This window comes from Dendroctonus ponderosae, unplaced genomic scaffold (genome assembly GCF_020466585.1).
Source record: "Dendroctonus ponderosae isolate FM_Combo_2020 unplaced genomic scaffold, Dpon_F_20191213v2 Dpon_F_20191213_3, whole genome shotgun sequence".
Classification (NCBI taxonomy): Eukaryota; Metazoa; Arthropoda; class Insecta; order Coleoptera; family Curculionidae; genus Dendroctonus; species Dendroctonus ponderosae.
In genome coordinates, this window is record NW_026018508.1 from 8,848,716 (window position 1) to 8,874,642 (window position 25,927).

The window sequence follows — 25,927 nt, forward strand, 5'->3', positions numbered from 1 at the left end:
TGATATTATTTAAGGGCAATAAAATGAGCCGAACAAAAAAAAGACAGATTTCTAACAGGCACCTTTGGCGTTTGGTGAACAAGAACGTATATAATAATAAGCTATATAATACTAACAGTTCTGTATATATTGAATATTTTGAATACTCCATCTTAAACTGTACACTGTATAGGGCTGTATTATTATTTTTTAGGTATTACTTTAGGTTGAGGTTGGGGCTGTCGAAAACGATGATTGATTATAAACTGAGTATTTACCCAACTCAAAGAAGACTGGGGTCATTTGCTTATAGATAACTGAGTTTTAGAAATTATTTTTATTTCTTTGTGTTTTTGTTGGTTCTTGATTATTTATTTAATAAAATTTTTATTATATGTATTTATGCCATTTGAGTTTCATTCATCAACTTTTCGAGCCTGTGAATTGTACATTTAAAACATTGTTAAACAAGTTAGCTTAAAATGTTTTGTAAATATTTTTATGAAATCGTTATAGAACCATGAAACTACATAGTGATTCTTTGATGAGTACAAATGTTCCAACTGGTGGTATATTTTTGTCTTCGAAGCACGGCAATCCTATAGTTCTGCTTCTAGGGCCATTATGTACCACCAATTAAAATATTTGCACTCCCTCAAAGATACACCATGTATAATGTTACAAAATATTTATTTGCAACGTTTAAATAACGTCTAGCGCAACGCTTCAGTAACATTTCCACGAGACGTTTCTGCAATGTTTCAGCGAAACGCTTCTGAGGGCGGACATTTGCAGTTACATAAACATTTCTGAAACATATAGTGCAGGTAACTGAAACGTTTCGGGATTTTAATATAGGTTTCTGAAACGAAAAGTTCTTTAGCGGGCATAGGCGTAGAAAGCGTTACGATGAAAAACCGAGGATTTCCGCTGAATCGTCGACTATTTCTTCATGTGATCTTGAAATTATTTGATCCCTACAGCCTCACTCACCCACAATTCTGCAGGATTTTTAGCTACTGCCTATCCTATAAACTATATAGTTTTACTTAGAAAATATCATACAATGACAAACTTCTGTTCAGTCTTTACTTCACGGACTACAAGTTATGTCCACACCAGTTAAGTACAGAAGTAAAAAAAGTAACGAAGAATGCAACAAGTCATAAATTCTTAGTTGTAAAAGTTTCTGTCTGCCTTATCGTGACAGCCTAGAGAATGAGATTTGGGACGTTCTTAAAACTCAAAGCGCTGCTAAATATAGATAACTAATTACGAAAACTGCCGATGAAATTTAGAACGACTTTGTTTAGTATTATCCATCTATCTAGACAATTATTTCAGGGTAGTACCCAATTTTAATAAAGATTCTATCAAATGAAGAGTTTTTCGTGTCTTTTATCACCTAAACTTAATTAGCATTAGTATTTAGCTCAAATCAATAAAAAAAGATTCCTCATATATGCAGAAGCTCTTGAAGTCGATTCAAATCTCGTTTAAACCGACTTAAATGGCTTCCAGATAATTAGCTTAAAGCTAATACAAAAACACTTTTACAGTAATTACTTTAGCTTCTCAGTATCAAGTGTGTAATTGTTGATATGGGAAGTAAAGAGTCATCACATAGTTTAAATTTTTACTCGACAAAGAAGCGACTCACTAGAATTCAGGAAATATTTTACCTTCTAGATTAGGTAAGAGATTTTTCACGGCATCTTATCAGTTTTTGTTGGTATTCTATCGATTTATACAGAGTGATTCTGCTTAGATTTGCGCGGGTTTAGGCAAATGTTAATTTCAATAACGAACAATTCGTAGGCGTATTGATATGCTTCTAAAGATATATTGCAATTTGGTATATATTATTGCCTCTAACTAATACAGTAAATATGAGACACTGCTGAAAAAAAATTGCTGCATAGGTGTCGTCAAAAATACATCATTCTTTAAAGGCTTACAAATCCACAAAAATGTTTCTATACTTAGGTACAATTTTAAGTTTTTAAACAATTCAAAAACGTTCCTCAGTGAAACTTTGTGACATTTGAAAATGGCCTTTGAAAATATGCAGTAATGTTTTCATCTTGTATAAGATCAGTCACCGATGTCGGAGGTAAAGAAAATTCTCACGTTACATAACGAGATAACTACTCCATTTACACTGCAATCCGTAATTCCCAATAAATCGACATTGCTGTCCCATTAATGGAAAGATCGCCACAATTATCTCTCGAACAATTTGCTAATTGAAGGAAAACGGCGCAATTATTCAAAATATGGCCATCCAATTAGCCGATACCTTTTTAAAGTGAAAATATGCAGAATGCGACGATTCGCCGTTAACACAGATACGTTTGTTTAATTGTTCGACTTTTGCAGATAATTGACTAATTCATACATGTTTTTGTTACTCATTTCAACTTGGTTTTAATATGTAAGAAAGCATTCCTACAACATTGATATTTTAAATCTAATATTGTGATTGTCATTTGAAATTAATTGCAAGATCATTTTCTTTCTAAAGTTTAAGATCACATCAAATAAGTACCATTGAATATTTTTGGTGTGTCCTAAAAGGGACCAAACAGTACTTATTTAGGTAAATAGTTGACCACAAATACCACTATTCTTTCTATCGCTACCTATACCTCTGGGTAACTATCTGTCCGCAATATTGTCTCCTTTTGGTAGATACTTTAAATGGTTAAATAGCCCGAAAATTTAAATAGTCGGAATTTGTTACTTGTTTTAGTCTATATCGTATATTTGATTTCCGTTTGGTTAAAAAAAAACAGACCTTATTTTTGTTAGAAATGTGAAACTGGAAAGCTATTGCATACATTAGAACTTCTAATACAATTATGCATTATTTTCTAGTATACATATACATATGAATACTCATTATAGACCCAACACACATTTAAAAAATAAATGCCGATTTAATTTTGAGTATGAAATTATTTCTTATTGTCGAAACAGAACTATTATTTTTTTACATTATGTTTTTACATAAAGTTAATGATAAATTGTTTTGTATTAATTATATTATTGTATTGTTAAGTTGATGTGTAATTGAGATTTTTTAACACGGTGGTTGATGTCAACTTTTACCCACTGGAAAGGATAATAATATTTAGTATAATTTAGATTAGAATTTATTAATTAGAATGTATTATACCCATACGTTTCTATCGCTAGTTATTAAGTGGTAAGAAGAATTTTTCAAATCTGAATTTATTAGAATGGAAAGTGAGTTGGAAAACTTACCAGAGCCTGGGTCCAGATATACCTTAGGTGAAATTATTGGAAATGGAGCCTTTGGAACAGTGTAAGTGTAACTTTACGATATGTAAGAAACCTTTAATTAACAATATCATTTAATTCATTATGCTTTACCTACTCATTTATTCAACAATATATTTTTAGTAATAAATAATAATTTAAAAAAGTAGGTAGTTTTTGTAGTATTAGATGAAGAAAGTTTGATAATAATACGTAGATTCCATACAAAACGCATAATTGACTTAACCATTCATATATTATATATTTAACAGTTATGCAAGTGTTTTTAATATGTATTGCGAATGCGACTTTGCTGACAGATAGATTTGTACGAAGACAAGATTTTATGATAACTCTCAACGGGGGTTGAGAGTTTTTACAAAACAATCGGGTATACTTATAAGTAGAAATGCTTGGACAACCACAAACAAACTTAAACGAGATTTTTTCTAAGCAAAACATAGCCTTTTTTCTACTGTGATCTCACTTTCTCAAGTAAATTCTTGTGGATAGCTCGATATTCCTGAATCCTCTCCCTCAAAGCTTGTCAATAGAGTCAGCTTGGACACTAGGTGCATATGTTACGTGGCCTCGCAAAAGGAAGTCTATTAGAGTGAAATCTGGATATATAGGTGACCATTGGATTGGCATCCTTCTACTAATTTATGGCAAAATCTCTAATCGTTTTGAGTTAAGTTGCTTCCTTGAAAACCTCGAGATCTTGCGCCTTGACTTTACTGGACACTACATAGTCTTTTGAAACATTGCTAAATTCTTATGTCTGAGATGAAGTCTTGGAAGTTTCTTTCGAAATTACTCAATCGAGATTTTTTTCCAAAAAGTTCCATAGTTTCTAAAGAAATGGATGTTGTGTGTCATCGATACTGGAAGGAAAAAAACATAGGATTTAAAGCAATCCTCAGGATTCAGCAGTTACAAGAATTTTTATTACAATGTACACGTATCAAATTTGATGTAAAATTATCATATTCTGCTGTTAATAAAATTACCTATTTAAATTATGTGCAATAAATCGATTCAACTCCTTTGGAAAACCGTCATTACATCGTTAACATGGCCACAGCTACTTCAAACTGTGCTACAGCTACTTCAATATGAGTAAAACGTATAGTGTAAAAAGTTACTCTCAAACTTTTCCAATTTTTGAGGAAATAAATGTCAAATTCCAACATGCAAGAAGAACTTCTCCAACCAAACAAAATTTGGTTAAATGCGATGAAAATATATTGTTTTAAATCTTCATCAAACGCAATGGACGGAGGAAAACCTCGACATTGTGTTCAACTTTCAAACAAGTACCAAGTAAATATACGCATCCTAATCCTGATCTCACCGTTTGGCTTCTGATAATATTATTTGGCGGTAATTATTTCTCTACATACACATAAATATGTCAATTCAATAAATTAAGTGTTGAAGACCGACTACTAGGTATAAATTACTTGTTTAAATGAATCCATTTTTTGTACTGAATACGGTAAATAAAACCATCAAATAGTAACTTTAAAACGTGTTATCTATGGGATTTTAAATATTGCGTTGTACTGAAATCGAAAAAAATCTGTTGCTGAACTTAATAAGATCTAACAACTCTAAACCTGACTGTCACCAGAGTGGAATTCAAACTACGCATTCGCGTTTTTGTTAAATCCTGTGTAGAGCAAACTGCAGCATCTTATTCTCTTTTTTTAAGATATAACGCTATTGATAATCAAACCTCAAATAAAATAAATGTGGCAATAAAAATACAAACTTACAACGAAGAAAATAAACCTTATGTTGATGAAGAATACGCTATTCTCAAAGAATTGAGCAGTTGCATATATTTGGTTACTTTTTATGGAATATTCAAACGAGGTGGTGAAATTTGGATTGTTTTGGAGGTAATAAAAGCGTTCTGTTCTGTATTATTGTTTAACATAATATATGTTGAAGAACTGTAAAGGATGTACGGCATTAGATTTGGTCACTGGACTTTTGAACCAAAATAGAAGAATTTCAGAAGAACACATGGGATATATCCTAAAGGAAGTTGTCAAGGTAAAACATATATTTAATAAGTAAATTTAGGCGCTTGCTCTAAGGGATTATTTTTTAAGGTAATTATAAGCAATTAACAACGAACATTATTTCATGATAAAGATCAACATATGTGAAATGTGTTGATCAGAAGAGCTACTTAAAGGTTTTGGACATTTTCGCATATTAAGTAGTATATTGCAAACATTTTCCAGAATTCGATTATCTTACTCTTGGACACCCTGCCTTCTTGGGTGTGATAACAATGGTCGCTTGCTTATTTTCGGTCCATTTCTTCTTTAGTTAACTTTTTGGGGTATGGGGCAATGTTGGAGAATCTGAACGTTCTATTTGCATCAAAAAAATAAAAAGTCGGAGTTTTCTAGCGGTTGCAATTGTTGTGTTATGTTGCTAAGTCCTATTTTATTCACATATGGCATTTGCAACCGACAAAAACTAATATATATTTTTATATGGCTTTCTGCTTAGCCAGATGCTCAATCCATGTGGGGGTTATAATAAACATTTCTTTCCTTGATAATTTTCCATTCAATTTTGGTTTTAATAATTTTCTTTTAACTGAAAAGATTTGCTTCTTTTTTTTGCCACCACAGTCTCTTGCTGGTGTGCACTTAATCTGGGACTTGTTTCGTCATAAAACTCGTTTCTGAGCTATGCAAAGATTCCATCCCAAAAAGATTTTCTTCACTTTTGCCTTAACCTTTTTGTAGTATTTCGTTTTAAAATTCCATTAAGCTAGAAACCCCTACATGCCGTTGGAACTCATTTTGATTTTTTATTTTTTCAGGGACCTACCAGTTTGTAGAAACTTTTATACAAATATGAGCTGCTCTTAAATTTTCAGCATGCATGATAAAGACACTTAAAATTGATTTTTAAATAGTTTGAAACCTTAATTTCAATTGTGAATGCTTATTTTTTATTATTGATTGATGTAAGAATAAGTACATGTAACACTTAATTTCTTCAAATTGCATTGCAGAATATATCTTTATTGAATATGCGGATTTCCATTTAATGTACATCCAAGAAAAGCAAGATTCCGTTTTTCGCCGTTTTCATTGTGAACTGAATTCAAGAAAATTTAGAAGGTGCAACAACAGAATTTGAGACTGCCTGAATTGAGCTTCGGATACTCGAATAAAGGATTTATGACAACATAGTTTTCTTTTGAATTTATCATTCCGGGTCTTAAAACTATGGGCTTTCATGTGTACCAGGTGGTCGGCCTTTTCGGCAACTCAAACAGCTAAATGAGTCTAACAAACAATCTTTTAAAGAATTTTATCAGAATTTTGCTGTATATTCAGAGATATACATTAAATTCAAAACGAATTACTTTGAGTCATATCTAGATTATTAAAACATATATATAATTTTCAGCAAATATTCAACTACCGTCAAAAGCGTTGATCTGTTTTACATTCACGCTTTTATAAAAACTTGAGGCACAAAATCCGATAAATAAATCGCAAAACACGAAGTTGACTGTTTTTTTGTTATCAACTGATGCAAGATTTTTACGAAAAAACGTAATTTTTTCGTTACGTAATAACACATTTTCCCAAATTTCAATAACATGAAACTAATAATGAAAATTAAATTAAGTTAATGAACCAATGTATTGGACCAATGACAATGAGACTTAGAATACTTAATTCTGATCTTGATTATTCTCTTACGTCAATTGTAGTTTTTAGACTTTAGTCCGGCAACTTTTTATTTCAGACTTTTAATTTTTCATCTGGGAAAAAAAGGGACGCTCATAAACTAAGCACCCTTAAGGCTTCAATTTGTTTAAAGGGCTATGCAAGTTCAGAACTCTTAAAAAATAAGATTATTGCCTTAATTCCGAGAGATTTATGTTCTCTAAGCAACTAGTTTTTCTCCCAATTTGTTTATTACACTCAAAACTAACTTTTACATGAGTGTTTGTTTAAAACCTTCTCATTTTCTTCGCGTCATGTAGTATTTTTTACGCAAGAATATTCTACGGTATAAAGCCTCTGGTTGAAAACCCCGAAGTTTTCTGGAACGTGGAAGGTCGATGGAAGGAAGAATGAATGAGTAGTCTGAACATAAAATTTGCACTCGCTTCCAAAGATGATGTGTTTCGAGTGTTTTAATCTCGTCCCTTAAGAACAGTCTTGTCTGTACTCCCCAACAGTACTAGTTTATTGTTGCCTTTTTTTATAATATCCCATACAGACTTTATTTTTAGGGTATAGTATATCTACACGAAAGCAACGTCATTCATAGAGACGTAAAAGGTAGCAATATTTTGCTGACTAAAGAAGGTGAAGTAAAATTATGCGATTTTGGTTTGGGTAAAAAACTAACTCAAAATGATGATAAACTCTATGACTGTGTTGGATCGTCATGTTGGATGGCACCTGAACTCGTTACAGCAAATAAAGAAGATTCCGAAAAAGGATTCTATGACAACAGGTAAATTTTTCAAAGTGTGCACTGAAAACTGTTTAAAAAAAAATAGGTATTTTTTAACAGAAGATATTAATAATTTTCGATTTTAAAGCAGTTAATTTGATTTATATTATATGGTCATCACTCGCAAAATGTGGATTCATCATCTTTTTCAATTGGCGCTGTTACTTGGAATATATCTTAGTTTCCAAATGACAATCTAATTGGGGGTAATTGCATATTATTGATCCCATTATATGTACTAACTAAGTACCCATTATACCAGCATCACCGACGTTACCCCAAGGCCACCAGATAATTACGTCTTTTAAGGCTCAATTCGGAGAAATCACAGGCAACAAAATGCCATATAACAATAGTAAAAGGTGATTATAATACTAAAATTGGAGAGAAATCAAATTAGATTAGCGGCCATGGAATGGGCAAATGAAACGAACGCCGTTAGGCATAGAGCAAGGTCGTAATTCCTAACTTTTATTCTGCCAAAAAGAAGATTGTATACGTGAAGAAGAAAACAATGAGTCTCTAAGTGTGACTGTCATGAATTTAATGTGCAACAAGTACTAACTTGAAATTCGGACACTTAGATTAAATTTTGCAGTGGCATGGAACACGATAAGCCATTTTTATGCTAAGTGTGTTAAACGACAAATCAAAATGTGCCTACCAATAGACAACATGTCTGTACAAGTCACACTTTAAATCCCTTGGCACTTTAATTAATGAAAGCAGAATTGAAATCCTAAGCAAGAATCAATAAAACTAGAACAGTATTTATTAAAATTAAGAAACTTGGAGCGCTGTTCCCTCAGTAAGGAAGCTTCAAGGAGATTGAAGGCGTTTCAGATGTGAGCGGGTGTGCGTTTAATGGAAATATCCTGAATAGTTAAGGTTGGAAACCAGCAAGTTTCGAGGAAAATGAACAAATAATTTTAAGTTTTGTTCACCATAAAAATATTTCTGCAGTGTCGACCTACGCAGGATCGGCTGAATTTGCGTGGCCGTTATAGCTTGGATAGCCATGCTGCTCAGAAATATCCAGTCGACACGATAAAGCCAAGAAGAAGAAAAACGCTTAACAACTTTTAGTTTGAAATGCATTTTTGTAAATGTTATCGATTCTACAGTACCTAATACTAATTAATATTATATTGTATGGAGCATAATAACTACTACAATTCTTCTGTTCTCTTTATCAGAGTTGATGTTTGGGCTTTGGGTATAACGGCCATTGAATTGGCTGAAGGTGCAGCTCCTTTTCGAAATATGCAACCCTGTCGTGTATTGTTCGAAATTGTCAAGAATCCTCCACCCGCATTGGAAAAAATTTCGAACTGGACTGAAAATTTTCATGACTTTATTAGTGAGTGAGTATCCAAATAATCATTTGAAACTTTAACTGGTCGATGTTTTTTAAAATTCACGCAATAGATGTTTGGTGCAGTATTTTGAGCATAGACCTTATATTGTGGAAATAATTCAGCATCCCTTCTTAGAAGTCATCCCCGAAAATAACTATCATGTGAGTTAAAGTTTACAATCGGATGATAAGTATTCCATCTGGAATTACCTAAACTAATTGTTCCTATTCGACAGTTAAGTTTGGAAATCAAAACTCTTATAGTCGAAGCTGCTAAAGTCCCATTGAAAGTGAAACCTACTGAAACGGTAATAATAGAAACATGTTTTAAAAGCTCTGCAGATAAAAAGCTGAAAAAGATAGTGGAAGAGGATTTAGCGAACCTAGACCGCATTAGCGAGGAAACCGTGTTAAGTGTGATAGAAGAACGTTTCCAAGACAGACAGTTTTATACATTCGTTGGAGAAATTTTAGTTGCCGTAAATCCAAACGAGCCTTTGGATATATTTGGGAAAAAGGTTGCATAACAGCTACGTGTTCATACTGATTAAATACTACTAATTATTCAAACTTTTAGTTTCATGAACTTTACTTTCAAAAATCGCGATCCAATAATCTTCCGCACATTTATTCTGTAGCTGATACTGCATACCAAAATGCAATGCATCACAAAATTCCTCAGCAACTCATTCTCACAGGTACCACTTTAATAACTTGCTGATGCACTTGTCGAGTAAATTTGTGTCTTATAGGGGAATCGGCATCTGGAAAAACGAGTAATTATCTACATCTAATAGATCATTTATTTTTTATTGGTGAGCAGCACCCTGTAAACGTGTCTAGAATTCGTAATGGTATAAACCTCATTCATGCATTAACTCATGCAAACACGTCTACAAATGTCTATTCTACAAGGTAAGAGAAATAAATTCCATTATTTCACTTCATGTGCCTATTAAATGAAATTTCAGATGCATTTTCAAAACTAATATTTCTTTTGGCCAAAGTGGGAAAATAAGTGCAGCAACATTCAAAACTTGGTGTCTTGAGAAATCGATTATATCCTCTGTAGACATGTAATTATATGCTGTGGAAAAAAATTCCGATGATCTAAGATGTTTCGTTTATAGGAATCAGAGCACATTTCATGTTTTTTATTACATTTATGATGGCCTAGTTCATAGTGATGCTACAGGAAAATATAAGCTACACTCAGAACGGAATTATAGATATATGCGGATACCTGATCATCATGTAAAATCTAAAGAGAACCCTAGAGATAATATTGAACAGAATGTTATTAATTATAAAAAAATATTCAGCTGCCTCGAGGAATTTGAATTTTCAGAGGAGCAAATTGTAACGTTCTTTTCAGTGATCGCTGCTATTTTAAATTTGGGCGAGTATCTCAATTCGGGACACTAGTGTCTACGTAGCCTAAACACAAACTGAAATTTTAGGTGAAATACGATTTAGTGAAAGCACGGAAATGAGCAGTTCTAAGTTACAGGAGAACGAATTCGTAACGAATTTCTGTGATTTAATGGAAATAGATAAAACCAGATTTTGTTGGGCTTTAACAAATTATTGCATTTTCAAAAAAGGTATACTGATAAGGTGTTTAATTAACGATTTTTTCATTTGTAAAATTCAATCAAGGGAACGTGGTGAAGATGAAAAATACATGTGACGAAGGTAGGAATTCACGAGATGTCTTAGCTAACAATCTGTATAGTCGTTTCGTGGACTATGTTGTGGGCGCTATTAACGACAAGTTAGAAATCGGAAAGGCCATCTTGTGAGCATTAACTTAAGAACACATTTGCCCAGCTCTAATCCATGTTATTTCAGTGGAAACAAGTATGCGATAAATCTTCTGGATATCTTTGGTTTCGAATGCTTTAAAGAGAATCACTTGCCACAGTTTCTTGTGAACTGCTTAAACGAACAGTTTCAATACCATTACATACAAAAAGTGTTCCGCGCAGAAACGCAAGATTTGGTTTCTGAAGATATCGAGTTTGAAACCCAGACTTTCTTTGATAATAAAACAACACTGAATCATTTGCTCAGTAAACCAGATGGCGTTTTAAGTATCATAGATGAAGCTTCCAAAAAAAATTTAAGTGGACATTATATCATGGGTAAGCAGTTAACTTAATTTAAACTTAATTGAAATTAAGTTTTGAAGTTAAATGTTCTTAGTTCATTAACGAATTTCAGATAACTTACAACGTCTGGAAACAAATAGGATTGTGGTGAAGAGTTATATGGAATTTGCAGTTGCACATTTTACAGGACGAGTGTCTTACAATTCAAGGGAAATGTCGGACAAAAATAGAGATTTTCTTCCAGCAGAAGTAATTGAAACATTGAGAGAATCGGAAAATCCGATTATTAGATCTCTATTTCTAAATAAATTGGACAAAACTGGTTGCTTAGTTCTGAACTTCGACCGCACTAGAAGAAATAAGAGAACGGCCCAAAATAAAAACGTAAATATGTTATAAACCTTAATTAAATCTAATCTCGGTTAAACTTCCTTAAAATACGAATTTGCTGCTATGTTTTATTTTTATTACTATTTATTTAGTAAGTTATTATAAGAATCTATCGAATTAACTTTAGTTGCCTACATGCGTTCAACTTAGAAGGCAATTTTCGCATAAATGTAATCACAATGTTTTATAGGTGTTCTGATTTCCAGACACAATACTAGAAAAATCCAGAAAAAAATACAATTTCTGTTTCTCATCTGTTTCTCATTTAAGGAAGATATTATTTAATTAAAAACGCACGTCTCGGTACTGTTAGCTCCAATCAATTGGGTTCAACCAAAGAGTATTTACGTAATTAAATTAAATGAAAATAAAAAAGAAAAAAACTAACGCATATAATGTTTATGGACATATTCTTTGGTTCAGCCCTAAAAGCCTCCATCATAGCTGGGTACCATTCGTCGGAAACTACTTCAGTTACGCGCGAAAAAAAGTTCAAACCAAAAACGATATAATAATGTGCTCATTATTTTAATTCTTTTTTTTTGGCTAAGAATCACCATAAACTGTGCCTCAGATATTCAACTCAGCGCTTAGGTAGTCTTCCTGTAGATCTATTAGGTATCTCTCCTTTTGCATTTTTTATAACTCGATCATTAATTTTGTTGATATCATCTCCTCACGCACGTTTTCCAGTTTTAGTTCATTTACTTTATCCGGGGCGCCAGACTATATTTTGATGTAATTGCTTCTTGCCTGGCGTCTGATCGTTTTTCCTGCGATTGATTGTAAATCAACACCTCAGTTGAGCCTCAGCTCTCCAAAGCTCTTTAATCGGCTATCTCTGTGTCGTTGATTCTATCGCGTATAGTATAATGAGCGTAATACACAAAATATACTTAGCCCAAGATATATTTTATATGTTTGTCTTCGGTTGTTCACATTAAAAAATGTATTCCCCCATTTCTCGTTTCACAGAAGTATCGATATCTTAGCTGTTGTTGTAAACAAGTTGCAGGTTTCTATTGTAATGTGAACTCCTAAATATTAGAAATACATAATTTATTAGAGGTCGCCATGATGTACCTTCTGGAATTTTTTAATATTGTGATGGATTGTGCTTTCTGTGTCGAAATGGTAATATTCAATTTTCAAGCGACTGTTTCACATTTATATCGTGACATTTGCAAATTCAAATTGTCCTCATTCGCCGCTATAACAACTGCGTCGTCGGCGCAGCAAATTATCTTAAATCCTTGTTTTATTCCCATTTTCTATTATTTACCTGAAGTTTTTACTTTTTTGTTATTTTGTGCATTATGTGCTTGTGTGATTTCTGTCGATACTAGTATTTGCTAGAGAGTTTATTGTTTCAGCTTTCATATGTACGATATTTTGATTGTTCATGTCTCTGATAATCAGTTTCGTCGGCGCCGACCGGAACTTTTCAACAATTGTCTTAAGAAAAGTATTGCGCTTATGGTGGATATGGTGGTAGTGGTGACGTTTTCTGCAAAAATAATTCTCATTTTTGGAAAAATGAATAGCTATACTTATTTTTCCATTGCTATAGTAGCTAAAGAGTCCTCATCTTTTTCAAATATTATTAGCTTGAAGTACAAGAAAATGTTTCTATAGAATATTTTTCATTCTCTTTTACAAATAATTTAATATATTTCATGGGTAAAATCAATGGTTTTGCGTTAAGTTTTTTGCATTTTTTGAACTATCTTTTACTTGCTTAATGTCTCTTCTGCGTCGTCATCTCTTAGAACCGTAGTTTCAATTATTGCTTTGAGTAAAATAAAATATCTAATTATGAAGAAAAGCAGATATTCTGCAATATATTAAGTGTGCATTAAGAAGAGAAAAAAGACGCGAATACATAAAACTGTTTGTTGCATTAATGCAGAAAACCATTTTTTTTCCAAATAAATCTTTAAATCTATTTTTGGAGTAATTGACAAACAGCAGCACATATCAGCAGGTATGGAAATTTTGGTAACATTATCTGTAAAAAAATGGAAATGGAAAGCACCACCCGTCGCTTCTCCGAATATATTGAAGTTTTGACCTCGTTTATGTTGTTGACGGTGCCGAAGTTTTATTTACGCGATTGCGATGCGATTATTCGTAAGAAATAAATGGGAATGTTATAAATATGTCAGAGCTTCAATATCTACCTTGAAATCAGAAAGAGACCCAGAACAACTAAGAAACTAAGGAAAATCTTGTCGAAATTCTTTTTAAGAACTGGGAAAATTTGACAAAGAACAAGTCAATTATGGATTCTTGCCCTATTATTTTATCTATTTAGTTGAAAAGATCTAAGAAAACTAACTACGGTTTTGCTCTTTTCATTACAAGCATCATTCTATATGATTTAAAATGAAAAGTGAATGAGAGGTTAACCAGGATTTTATATAGATGTATTTTGTCTTTATCTGCGTTTCGAGAGACTTGGTTAACTACGGGATAGCTTGTAAGTGTGTGACGCTGAGTTTTACTGAAACGGCTTTCGACCATTTCCTCAAAATCAGTCGACATTTTAGGGCTTTTCTAAACGGCAGAAAAAATCAGTCAAAGTTTCCATTTTTTTCTCGCCCTGATGCGCCAGCCATTACTTGTTCCGCTTGCATTAGTCATCTATTAGAACTTCCGGCAACATTCATTTGTAGAACCAAAGGTAGTTTTAACAAATTGAAGATTATATTTAGACGTTTAATAAAAGAAGCTTTTAATAGAAGATCGTGATAAATAATATAACAAATTTTTCCCGCTCATTTTAATTTAAAAGGAAATGTTCGCATATTTTTTGTTTACAAATTCGTTTTATTCTAGAACGCCGGTGTAAATCAGTTTTCCCAAATTCGTAACTTACGGACCTCAGGGAGCATATTCAGAAGTGTTTGTTTGGAACTGATGAGAGAACTTTCAATTGGTGGTAATTCTGGAGGAACGCACTTTATAAGGTGGATTTAATAAATTAAAATTAACTAAAAAGTAAACATATGGACAACGAAGGAAAGCAGTTTAAACACAACACAGTTTGTGTTTCAATCATTTACTGAATTATTGCAGGAACATCAAAGTATTTTATATTACTTTTGTGTTCTTTGGTTTACTGCTTACTCGGCAATCCAATTGATTTTTGCAACAATTACAAAAATTTACTGGATGGTCAATGAATGAACCAATTTAAAGAAAACGTTGATTGTAAAACTATACATTCGCTGTATTAAGTTTTTAGACTTTATTGTATCCAGGTATTTTATTTTGTTTCTTAGGTGTATCAGATCCGATCTCAAAGCAAAACCACATAGCTTTAATAGGGAATTAGTAAAACAGCAAATTAGGTCCCTGGCCCTTACTGAAACTGCCTTAATTCGACAAAAGGGCTTTCCACACAGAGTGTCATTTTCAGAATTTTTACAAAGGTACAAATACACTTTCAGACATTATCAAAATTTGAGTATCTATTTTTAATTTAAAGATACAAGTTTTTGGCATTTGACTATGACGAAAATGTGGAAATTACTAGAGAGAACTGCCGTCTGTTATTAATTCGGCTGAAAATGGAAGGTTGGGTTGTTGGAAAATCCCAAGTTTTTCTTAAATATTATAATGAAGAGTATTTATCGAGATTGTATGAGACGCAAGTAAGAAAAATAATAAAAATCCAAAGTATTATGAGAGGATTTCTTGCCAAATGTAAACTTAACAAGCAAAACAAAGATCAAGAGAGAAGTTGCAGTAAGTATGTATATATTTTACGATTTCCTCATTATTCCTACTTAAATGTTTTAGTTCAAGAAATTGGCAAGCGCCGAAGAAGCAGTGTTTTAACTGAAAATGAAGCTGCGGAGATCATACAAAAAGGTAACTGACAAAGTTAGTAGTCTATGTTTTATATTTATTGCTTCTATCATAATATTTTTTACATCTTTCATACACCTTCCAGAATATACATTAATAGAAGGAGTTTTATGAACGTCACATGAAAATTTCTTCTCAGTGATGCCATTTCGTGTGAAGCTCATTCCTTCAATTCGTAGTTTTCTTAAGCGCATGCTAATTAGCATTTTAATATTCCATAAAAAAGGTTAAACCGATAGAGAAAGGAAAAAAGTCTGTTGTCTATACTCTAAAAATGTTAAAAATAATCACACCCAAACAGACTTAACTTGAAAATGTAATTGAAATTATTTTGATTTATTTGGCAAGGTGTTTTTCTAATGTTGACCCCTTTGAAATTTATCGTGTTCTCAAAGACAGTTATTTTAAAATGATTTATGAGGCTGTTTTATTATTTCTGCTTTACATTTCAAGAAATTCACTGAAACACTTCTATTTACCTGTGATATTGTATTAACAGTCAGTGTTTCCACTATATACTTTCACAAAGATCAGTGGATTGACTTCCAAAAGCTGCATAACTCACGAAAATAATGATGTTTTTTGAAAATTATGTTTTATTGTAAAAACTTATTCTTTAGCTTATAGAAAATCGGTTATACGACATAAGACTCTATCAGATATTTATGCGTCCCTAAGTGACGAAGAACGAAATCTAATTTCGCCCTTTGCTAAAAAATGGAAAATGTCAAGTTTATTTTATATTCTGATCAAATATCGAACCGCAAAACTTTACGACTTCTTCAATTTATCTCAACAGGTAAGGTTATAATGAACTCCTAATGAGCTGATATTATGCCTTACATTTCCATTAAGGTACACTTTTACAATCAAAATGCCTTCTTCGAGATAAAAAAAAACTGCAAACCTGTGAAATTAAAACTAATTGATAAAGACGCAAAGGAAAGTTCCTGGTTTCAGGACATCAACCCAGTAGCACTTAAAATGAACTTTTGTTTAGCAGAAATTCCCTTTATTGATACATCAGTAATGTGTGATTCATTCACTACTATCAGGTAAGTACACTCTTGTATTCAGTTAAGTTTTCCATTTTCAACCAATAACTTCTTTTAATGGTCAATGTGATCATAATATGTTGTCAGTGAGAACAAGAAGTTACTTAATATTATGACAAAATTTATTTTGGGGGATTAGGAACGTTTGCTGCTCAAGTTTGACCAGAAAACTAGATGAAAATGTGTTTCTTTGCAATCGAACTTCTTACCATAAAGTAAGCGACTTTTACTACTTTGTCAACATTATTTGCCCGACGTCGTTTTGATAGCTTAAAATGCCACCATTTCCGGAAGAAGATTAAAACATATTTTTACTGTATTCAAGAATTAAATAAGTATTTAAGTAAGAAGCAAAATTAACAAGTGTATTAATTTATCTTAAAACTCTATAATTCCTATCAAACATTATCTGGTTTTTATGAAAAATAAAGAGTATTTTTTATTGTTTTTATTTACGTAGGTATAGAAAAAGGCAGAAAGCACTATTATTTGAAAACTCAATCGCAAAAAAGCACACATTTATTGGCGTCACTTTGCACGTCTGCTCAGACATTGCTTGCATCTTTATGCGATAGAGAACAAACAATCTACATTTCTAATTATCTGGATCAGAGGTGACTATCATAAGAACATGGCACATTCGTTCGATTCCAAATCTACTTCAATTTTCAACAATATTAACTTTTTAGTGTATTTTTTGTTTACGAGTTTAGTATGTTTTTAGTCTACCTGATGGGCTGTGAGTTCAATTCTTGTTTTCACACTTTCTTCGCTCGCTTTATTTTTTTTCGCACCTTAACTGTTTGTTGAATAATTTGAATAGGTTCAGCGACTTCTAAGGCTAAGCAAGGAATCGAAGAGTACTTGTTGATATCAAGAGATAGAAAGTCATATGGTAATAAAAACTGAGCAACTAAAAAATTCTTGTAATGTTTACCTGACGATTTTTTTTCTCCTACAATGACTGCATCAACATTCTAATAAAAGAAACGCGAAATTAAAGTTTGCACCTTCGGTCTGTTCTAGTAAGCGGACGATTTTATATCAGTAATAGCGTTTTGATTAAGGATTTGATTCAATGCCACTGCTGCTTCTTCATCCTGCTACCATGTGGATTTATGGAATTTCCATATTCTGGATATCAAGATCTATGTCTTCATTATTGCTTTCATTTATAACATGACTTGGTATCTAATAATCAATCATTTTATTCGTGTTTTGGTTTTTCATCTAAATTTGTAGTAATAATATGAAATCAAATACAGATATTTGGTTGCTACCGTTATATTGATCAAGAACTGTTTTAAGTCAAAGACCCGAATCATCAAATTGAGTTGAAACGGTCTTCAGTATTTTCTTAGAGCGTCACAACATCTTCAGGATGTCTTTAACAAAAGCCTTCCGCCTGAGAATCAAAGCAGTTTAAGGACAATGGTGATGTCAATCACAGACGATGCGTTTTCGTCTAACATATTGAAAATAGTACTGAGTTGGAGAGGTACTTCATTTCAAATCGGAACAATCCAGCATTACCTGAAACACCTTTTAGAAAAATCAGCTTCAAAACAGTTTTTTTTTTGTCAATGTTACAAAGTTTCAGAATAAAACCTAGGTCATCTTATGCATATTTGTGTATAAACGGCCGAATTTTTATACGATTTTCAAAATATACGACTTTTGAAATTATATTAAATTAACCAGAACAATGATGCAGATCTGGGTTACCCGAAGATTGCTGGGATAGTCCATACCGATTTCAAACTGATCGGCATAACTTCAAAACCGAAGCAAGCAAAGATTTGGAATACGAAAACGGCATTCTATCAATGCCATACAATCGAGATCCTAACATACCCTTGACAATATTGGCAAGCACTACTGATAAAGACGACCGTATAGAGAATTCCGCCAATAATAAGAAGGTAGTGAGTCCATGCTACATAAAGAAAAATTATCAGTCTAGATATAGTGACAAACGTGAGAACAACGAGGAAGTAAAAAGCAACGATTCGAGATATGAACCTCAAATGCATGCGCCTATAAAATTCAGGCAAACTGAATTCAAGCATAGGTATTGGGACTTAATTACTCACAAGCTAGTTTGAAACACATAAAATTACATTGGAATATATGTTTGGTTAACTGGAGAAACAGCAGCAAAGTCTGGTTGTTGATTGATCAATGCTTCGTCGGGAAAAATATACATAGTTTAAGTCTTCAAGATGATGGTAATTACAAGTAACACGGTTCTCTCAAAGTGAAAGGATTCAAAGAAATTAAAAGTATTCGTAACTGAATACGTGAATGGTAAGCAATTGAGATCAGTTTGGGATCGAGAGGCAGAAACAAGCACTAGCACAGTTTTCAAATCAGGAAAAAAAAATTGGCGTGTGGCATATTAACAAAATAAATATAAATGTAAACAAAAATAAGCAAACCACCTAACCTGAAGTTTGTAAATGATTAACTGTTTCTCCATTTAATCAAATGCGCATGTTACTTTATTTATATCTTTTGGGTGTCGTGATACTGATCTCATGATTCTTGTCGTATACGATGTTACCTTCAACTTCAATTTTAGGAACGATCAAGTGGAAAATGATCGTAACTCAACATCAGGAAACAAGGATTTTGGCTTGTTAAAATCCAGTAATCGTTCAGCTGCATCTAGAAATTTCGATCCCATAGCAGAACTTAGGACAATAACTCGAAGGTAGGAGTTTACGCAGATCGCTCTCCATCAAAAAACAAGACAAGTAAATACCTATCTGTTATAAATATGCTGTCATTGTTTCTGAAAGAGGCAGTAACGAAGACGATCCACCATTCAACTTCCAAGGTATGCTTCGCAAAACAAATTTCCAAAGAAATTCTATGAAGAAAGCGTCAGGCTCTCGCCGAGAATCCCTAAGAACTGCTTTGGAAACCGTACGGAAATTCTCGTTGCCTAAAGACAAAGACGAGCCTACCCAGAAAACTGAAATGAATGAGAAAAAATCGAAAGTTCTAAATGGTAGACCTGTTTATATGGAATTGGAAGATGGCTTAATTTTAGAGGGAGTTCAGGTGGACCTATAAATCATACCGGAATATTTCGACATAGACAATATTTACTAGTTTAGATTTATAAGTTGCCATAATTCACTGAGTTATGATGACATTTTAACTATAAATTAAGAAAAATATTCAAATATCCAAGACCACGCCTTCAGAATTGTCAAGCAATAAGAAATGTTTCTTCTTAATAATTTTCTTCTAAAACATTTTTTCGTTTATTTTTTATCAGCTGAATAATTCGATGTGAGCGAATTATTAGATTTTCAAAGTGAATAAATGCACAGGAATTTTCAATACCGTTCTGTTATAGGTAGTCAATATCAGTCGATGTGTTATACCTCAATACTTTATTGCTTGAAATTTTATATACTTTATATATGAATATTAATCTATACCATTAATTGTTATTTGTTATAAGTCAAACTAACTTTAATAAAACCATGAGGATTCATCGGGATATGTTATTCACACTTTGTTATCAGCTATAAATTATTCTGTTCTATAGTAATTCTTAAGCTAAACAACTTACATATTTTGCAATTGTGTTTACTACGAATTATAGATTATTTAAAAAAATTGAGTCAAATTTTATTTAAAAAAATTGCAAAAAAAAAAAATTTTATTGCAAATTTCGCATTTCAATTTCCAGCGCCTCAAAAACCTGCATTCACAGCGATCCAGCTGGAGCTGGAATGCTTGACGGAAGCTGGAATGCTGCACGCTGTTGTAAACTCTTCCACAACAAAGCGTAAAGCAGCTATTTGGTCCAACGTTGATGGTACCGAAATAGTTATTATAAGTTATTATAATATAATAAACCTGTATAATTTTTATAAGTGCGATAGACATAGAGGTATCGTGATTTTGCACTGCTTACTTCTCGTCTCTTTGAAATTTAATTTTCTAGAAAATATAGTTACCAGCTTACTCACAGCAATAGCTATATCTGTAGCAATTCGTTCTTCGCTATAATGCCGATATTTTCAATAAAATTTATTGTCTAAAAAATTAACTTCATCCCTTCCTCAGTGTTCTGCAACCATCTGCACATATATTTGAGAAAAAATCGAGTTTACTTTAGCTCAGAGTTTAACAGTCTGTGGCTTTTGATTGGTTCGCTGCATAAGATTCATATATTAGTCACTCAGTTCATTATTTAGTAGTATGAAAATGTTGTTAAAAGCACATTAGTAGTAAAGTGTGAAACATTTGAAAATAAAAGACCCAAGCAGTATTAAGCAAGTTGCAGTTGTCCTGAGAATTACTTTTAAACCTGTTTTCAGTACGCCTTCATACTCCGAGATAACACTCCAAAAATAATTACACTCATTTTTAGTCACCCTATATGTATATGAAGATGCAAAATAAAATATAATACATATGATTAGTAGCTTGCAGTATACACATTTTTTAACTAGAGAACATTTTTATTTTACTACCTGATAATACCTTATTCGTGCCATTCAAATATTTGTTTCTTATGTAATTTTCCAATAGCAACAAGTTATACTATAGGTTATGTATTAACAAAATAAATATAAAAATTAACTGTTTTAACATGAAAACTTAAATAATTAAATTAAATTAAATTAAAGTGTCTATGAACGAAGTGAAGTAATACTACTTACTAGTTATGCAGATCGAATCAAAATAAAACTGCGGCATGATCGACATTCTTAAACTTTTTTACCTTGAAGTTGAGTATCTAAAAGCTAAATCCAAAATGTACTAAGTAAAAATAACTAAGTACGTAAATGTATCATTGCAGTTGCGCTTTAAGCGGAAACAAATTTGCAAACCATTACCTACTATTTAAAACAAATAAAAAAAAGTGTTTTACATTATCTCCAACTGAGTGCTATCTATTATAATTCCAAAAAGCATGACGTCTATTTTAATATGTATTTTAGAATCGTTTCATTTCAACTTAATTAACCGTGGTATTGCAAATATTTTATGGTTTGGACCAGTGTTGTTCCAATCTCATCTCGAGCGAAAAAACAAAAGCAATGGCATGCGTGTGGTCTTCATAATAATCCCATAATATTAAGCGAAGACCAAAATGCTAAGCCCGAAGTAAGAGGCGGGGTTCTTAGATACCTTTTGTGTGAAAATATTTCAGATCATAAAGGTAGAAACCATCTTTGGGAGGAGCAAATAAATTATTACAATGAATGCGAAAAATGACCATCAATTTAAAATATGTTGTCTGATAGCTTTATACAATATTTGCTGTTCATAGTAGGTATACAGGCTGTTTCGAAATTGGCGTAACTTTGTTAAGGGGCTCCTGGAGCTTACTGGGTGACAACGGAAAAATTGTTATTTTTTGATGAGTTCGTTTGTCGAAAGTATCAGCTTTTGAAGAGGCATTTTCGATGTTGCTATTGGGCAAACTGTTAGTGTGGATAATAATTAACTACTAATAATACTAAAATTAAATTCTACACTCTTTTCTGACAAATAACCACGACAATAATACTATTAATAATATTTGTTGACAAACCTGTCGGGTCACAGCATATTTTTCGTTAGTGCTTTTACCATTCTCATCAAAACTTAGATTTTATAACAATGTCTTACATGAACAAAGTTTCAGAGAAGTTGTAGAAGAAAGTTAGCCAAAACTGAAAAGCTCATTTCTGAAGCGTTATAGAAGGCAGTACTCACTCAGCATAAGCAACAACTAAGAGCGTGTTGAGCAATTGTATGACATTACCTTTTATTTACCTTCACACTCGAATTATAGATCCAAACACTGTTGGTTGCATAAAAAAGTGTGCACGTTTGTGATCAAAATCGTGCAATGAGAGTACGCATTGATATGCATGTCTTCGTGTCAGTTTTCCTTTAACAACTCATCTTAAATGTCTAACTTCCTCTCAGATAATTAGATTGATAAACGTATAGTTCCATAAGTGAAATATTGCGCCATCCCGTCTTTTCTAGTACATTTTAAATTTAATCTGCTGCCTTTGTTGCTTTACAAATTTTTCAACATTTCCTTATCTAATATTAATTGCTGCAAAATTTCTGATTTAGTATATGGTAAATATCTCACTTTTGTATCAATTATTTGTATTTATTATTTTTGGTGTATCTTCAGAGGAATTATGCCGATTTTAAATAATCCAGTAGAAATAAATAAAGGAAAAACACATTAATTTCCTCACCTTTCTCCTTCCTTCCTTTCAACAGAGACAAACTTCCCATCTGAGCTTGCGACCTAATTCAACCTGTGTTGTGACCCAATTTCATTTTGTAATGCGTATTTGATTTGCATTATCAATATATCTTAATTTATCGCCTTTCAATTTAATTTCTTTTAGATGTTTAACGGAACAAAATAATTGGTTTAGTATATGGTATTATTACAGTGTTATAATAATATTGGTAATAACACAACAATGCACGGATTTCATTTCGTCGGGTGCTTGTTTAATGAATAACATTTTATATTTTAAGACAAAACAATGCGTTAATAAATTTTCGCATTGCTCCGACAAATACATAAATTCCGCCTGTTCAAAAATGTTCTATTCAGGTGTCCATAGAACTATGCTCTTAAAGTAAGCATTCCGCATTGAAGCGTACAATTACACGTACTCGCTATTAGATTTAAACAAAATAAATAAAACTGCATGTATTGCTCCTCTGAAAAAGAATATAGCTTCTTACTAGCTGCTATAATTATCTACACTTTAACATATTGCGTTGCTACTAGCAGTCCTTAGTAAAGACTAAATAGCAGTGTATTTGCAAACAATGCCTTTGCAACTTTACTGAATGCACCTCTAGATGCAGTTATGTGTCAGAAGCGTGTGAACGAATATTACCATTTAATAACTGAAAGTAAGCTTAATATGCTTATTCTCTATGAACGCACAAAAAAAATATTTCCGGTAGAAACATAAGAAAATTAAAAGCAGACATAACTTCAATTTAGCTCATATTAATGAAAAATAAATAAGTTAAACTGAAAAAATACCGATGCCGAGCAAAAATATGACAGTAATTCAATTCATTCATCAAAAGTACAAAAAAGTGTTTTTTAGAAACATTACATTTTAAATTATTATTACCTTATTGAAGACTGTGTAAGTTTACTTGTTGAAAATAATAACTCCTCAAATTCATTGCAATGCCAAAAGCTTAGACAAAGCACTAGCAATTACAATTTCACCAAATTTTATGTTGCAAGTCATTTCTTGGTTAAGTTAACGAAATCGACTTAGGGCTTTTAGCACTGCATAAATTTACATAAGTTTTTATTTGCTTAACGGGAGTTGGCGTTGTTTGGGCGGAAATATAAAAACTATTCCCCAACTGGTATTCTTGTACTTGAACTGGCTTTATATCGAGCTTTGAGAGCATCACTCTAATTTGGTTGATAAATAACTTTTTCCCAATAGTTTAACTAAAAGTTGCTCGCTGGGGTAATTTATAAATACGGCAAGAAGGATTATTATTATTTTGTCTGAAGCGTTTTAAATTTTATCAAAAAAACTGAAAAAAAAAGGTTATTGTAGAAAGGTATAATGTCCAATCTTCATAATAGAACGCTTGGAAAAGGCAACTCGTAGACATAAAACGTTCATTAGTTTCCACCGAACTTATAGAAGATTTAATCAATGAAATAAGACACATGGTCTTCTGTAAATCCCATTACTTTTAACGCATTAAGATTGATTAATTTGAGACCTACTCGTTCTATATAATATTCCGAATTTATTGACATGCACATCGAAGCTCTATGCTATGCAAAGAATTTAAAAAAGTCATCAAAATTAGGGTAACATAATAATTATCAAAGGCCAAAAAGAAGCAGTTACTCTTACTAAATCACAAAAATAAATGCAATACTCCAATAATCAGAACAAATAGGAATAAAACCCTTACAAAACAAAAACTAAAATACTTGGAATTAATGCTAAATCAGGAACTAAAATTAACTAGGTACGCATAAAACATAAAAACAAAATACCTAATTTGTGACTACGTCTATCTCTGATATAAAAGGTTATTATTTATGTCATTGTTTGTTAATTATATTTTTAAATTCACTGTTAAACAACATCACTTCGCCTTTTGTCCTTTCATTTCACTTAACCAGTTTTAAGTTTAATGTAAGTATGTTAGCTATTTAAAGAATCAATTTATGTTATCGGCCATATAATGACTGGAATTACTATTAATGATATGTTTGTTAGTTATGTTTTCATATTACTGTAAAATAATATTTCTTTTGTCTTTGTACTTTATACTTGATTTTACTTTTAGTCAGGTTTCTCTCTATTGACTTTTATTGACTAAATGAATACCTTTTGAGGACTTTAAAATTATTTTTTTGGCAAAAATAGTTTTTACCCAGCTTTCTCTTATTAAACAAGATATTTTAATCAATAAAGTCAGTACAAATTTCAAGTCATAATTGTCAGAAAACGGTAACAAAACTGGGATTAAACTTACTGATATGTTTTTTGAAAATATATCCGTGTGATTAAAGCAAACCGGCGCTCAATTTGAAAGTTCTTGGAAGACCCAATAAGACGTCCTGAATTTATTTTTTGCTTGAAAATGTTGATACATGTTTGAACTTTAAAGTGCAATTTTCCAAAGTTATATTGATTTGTTAATATAACTTTGTTCACATATCTCTGTCAGCTTCAACGAGTTTCCAAACAATTGTATATTGAAGCAAAATAAAACAAATGTTTTTATTTTCATGTAAAAATATTTTCCAACAGTTTTAAAACTCATAAGCAACTAAATGTGAAGCGGTCGTATTTGACCATCCATCCCAGATTTACACCAAAACCGCGGCTCGTAGCTCTTGCTCTTTACAATTTCTCGGTAGCCATTCAATACCCTATATAGGTCTTGTCTTCTAAATTTTTATCTCTCTTTCATACCTTGTTTGTAACCGAGAATCGAGATTTATCTCTCGTGTTCTCTCGGCCTATTTGCGAGATCTGTCTTTGCTGTGCGCGGCCATGTCACTCAATAAGATATGTCCTACCAGGTTCAGATACGATTGCTTTCAAAAAGAACTGCAATAAGCCGACATTAATAGTGAATGATTGTTTCCACTCCAGTATCTGGTTAATATTTATTTAATTTGAATATTTCTAATAAATATCCAAATATGGGACCCTATATGGTAGTGGGTGATTATCGAAGAACTGTAGCTTGGTTAAATTATCCATATGTTTAAAATTTAATGTACAGTTTTGGAGAACAGGAAATAGACTTATTAATCGGTTTCATTTCATTTGGAAAATTGAACTTACCTGAATATTTTGTTAGCTGTTCTC

General features: G+C 32.1%; 1 protein-coding gene and 1 long non-coding RNA gene across 2 annotated transcripts in view; one reads left to right on the plus strand and one right to left on the minus strand.

The window, feature by feature from the left end:
- The first annotated feature begins 1,255 nt into the window (after nt 1–1,255).
- LOC109545721 (neither inactivation nor afterpotential protein C) lies at nt 1,256–20,193 on the plus strand. Its single transcript, XM_019916567.2, has 25 exons — nt 1,256–1,673; nt 3,221–3,307; nt 4,976–5,165; nt 5,218–5,322; nt 7,544–7,770; nt 8,967–9,134; nt 9,199–9,289; nt 9,364–9,645; nt 9,705–9,825; nt 9,880–10,042; nt 10,099–10,203; nt 10,258–10,526; nt 10,588–10,731; nt 10,787–10,925; nt 10,979–11,271; nt 11,351–11,622; nt 14,467–14,597; nt 14,913–15,062; nt 15,119–15,378; nt 15,433–15,504; nt 16,122–16,300; nt 16,357–16,556; nt 18,271–18,627; nt 19,138–19,269; nt 19,358–20,193. The coding sequence occupies exons 2-25, from the start codon at nt 3,222–3,224 to the stop codon at nt 19,632–19,634; spliced, it is 4,413 nt and encodes a 1,470-aa protein (XP_019772126.2). The 5' UTR covers nt 1,256–1,673; nt 3,221; the 3' UTR covers nt 19,635–20,193.
- Nucleotides 3,325–25,927, minus strand: part of LOC125503810 — a 43,986-nt gene continuing 21,383 nt past the window's right edge. Inside the window, exon 5 of the long non-coding RNA XR_007281077.1 lies at nt 3,325–4,145. This is a non-coding gene — a long non-coding RNA (uncharacterized LOC125503810). The remainder of the gene's footprint in view (nt 4,146–25,927) is intronic.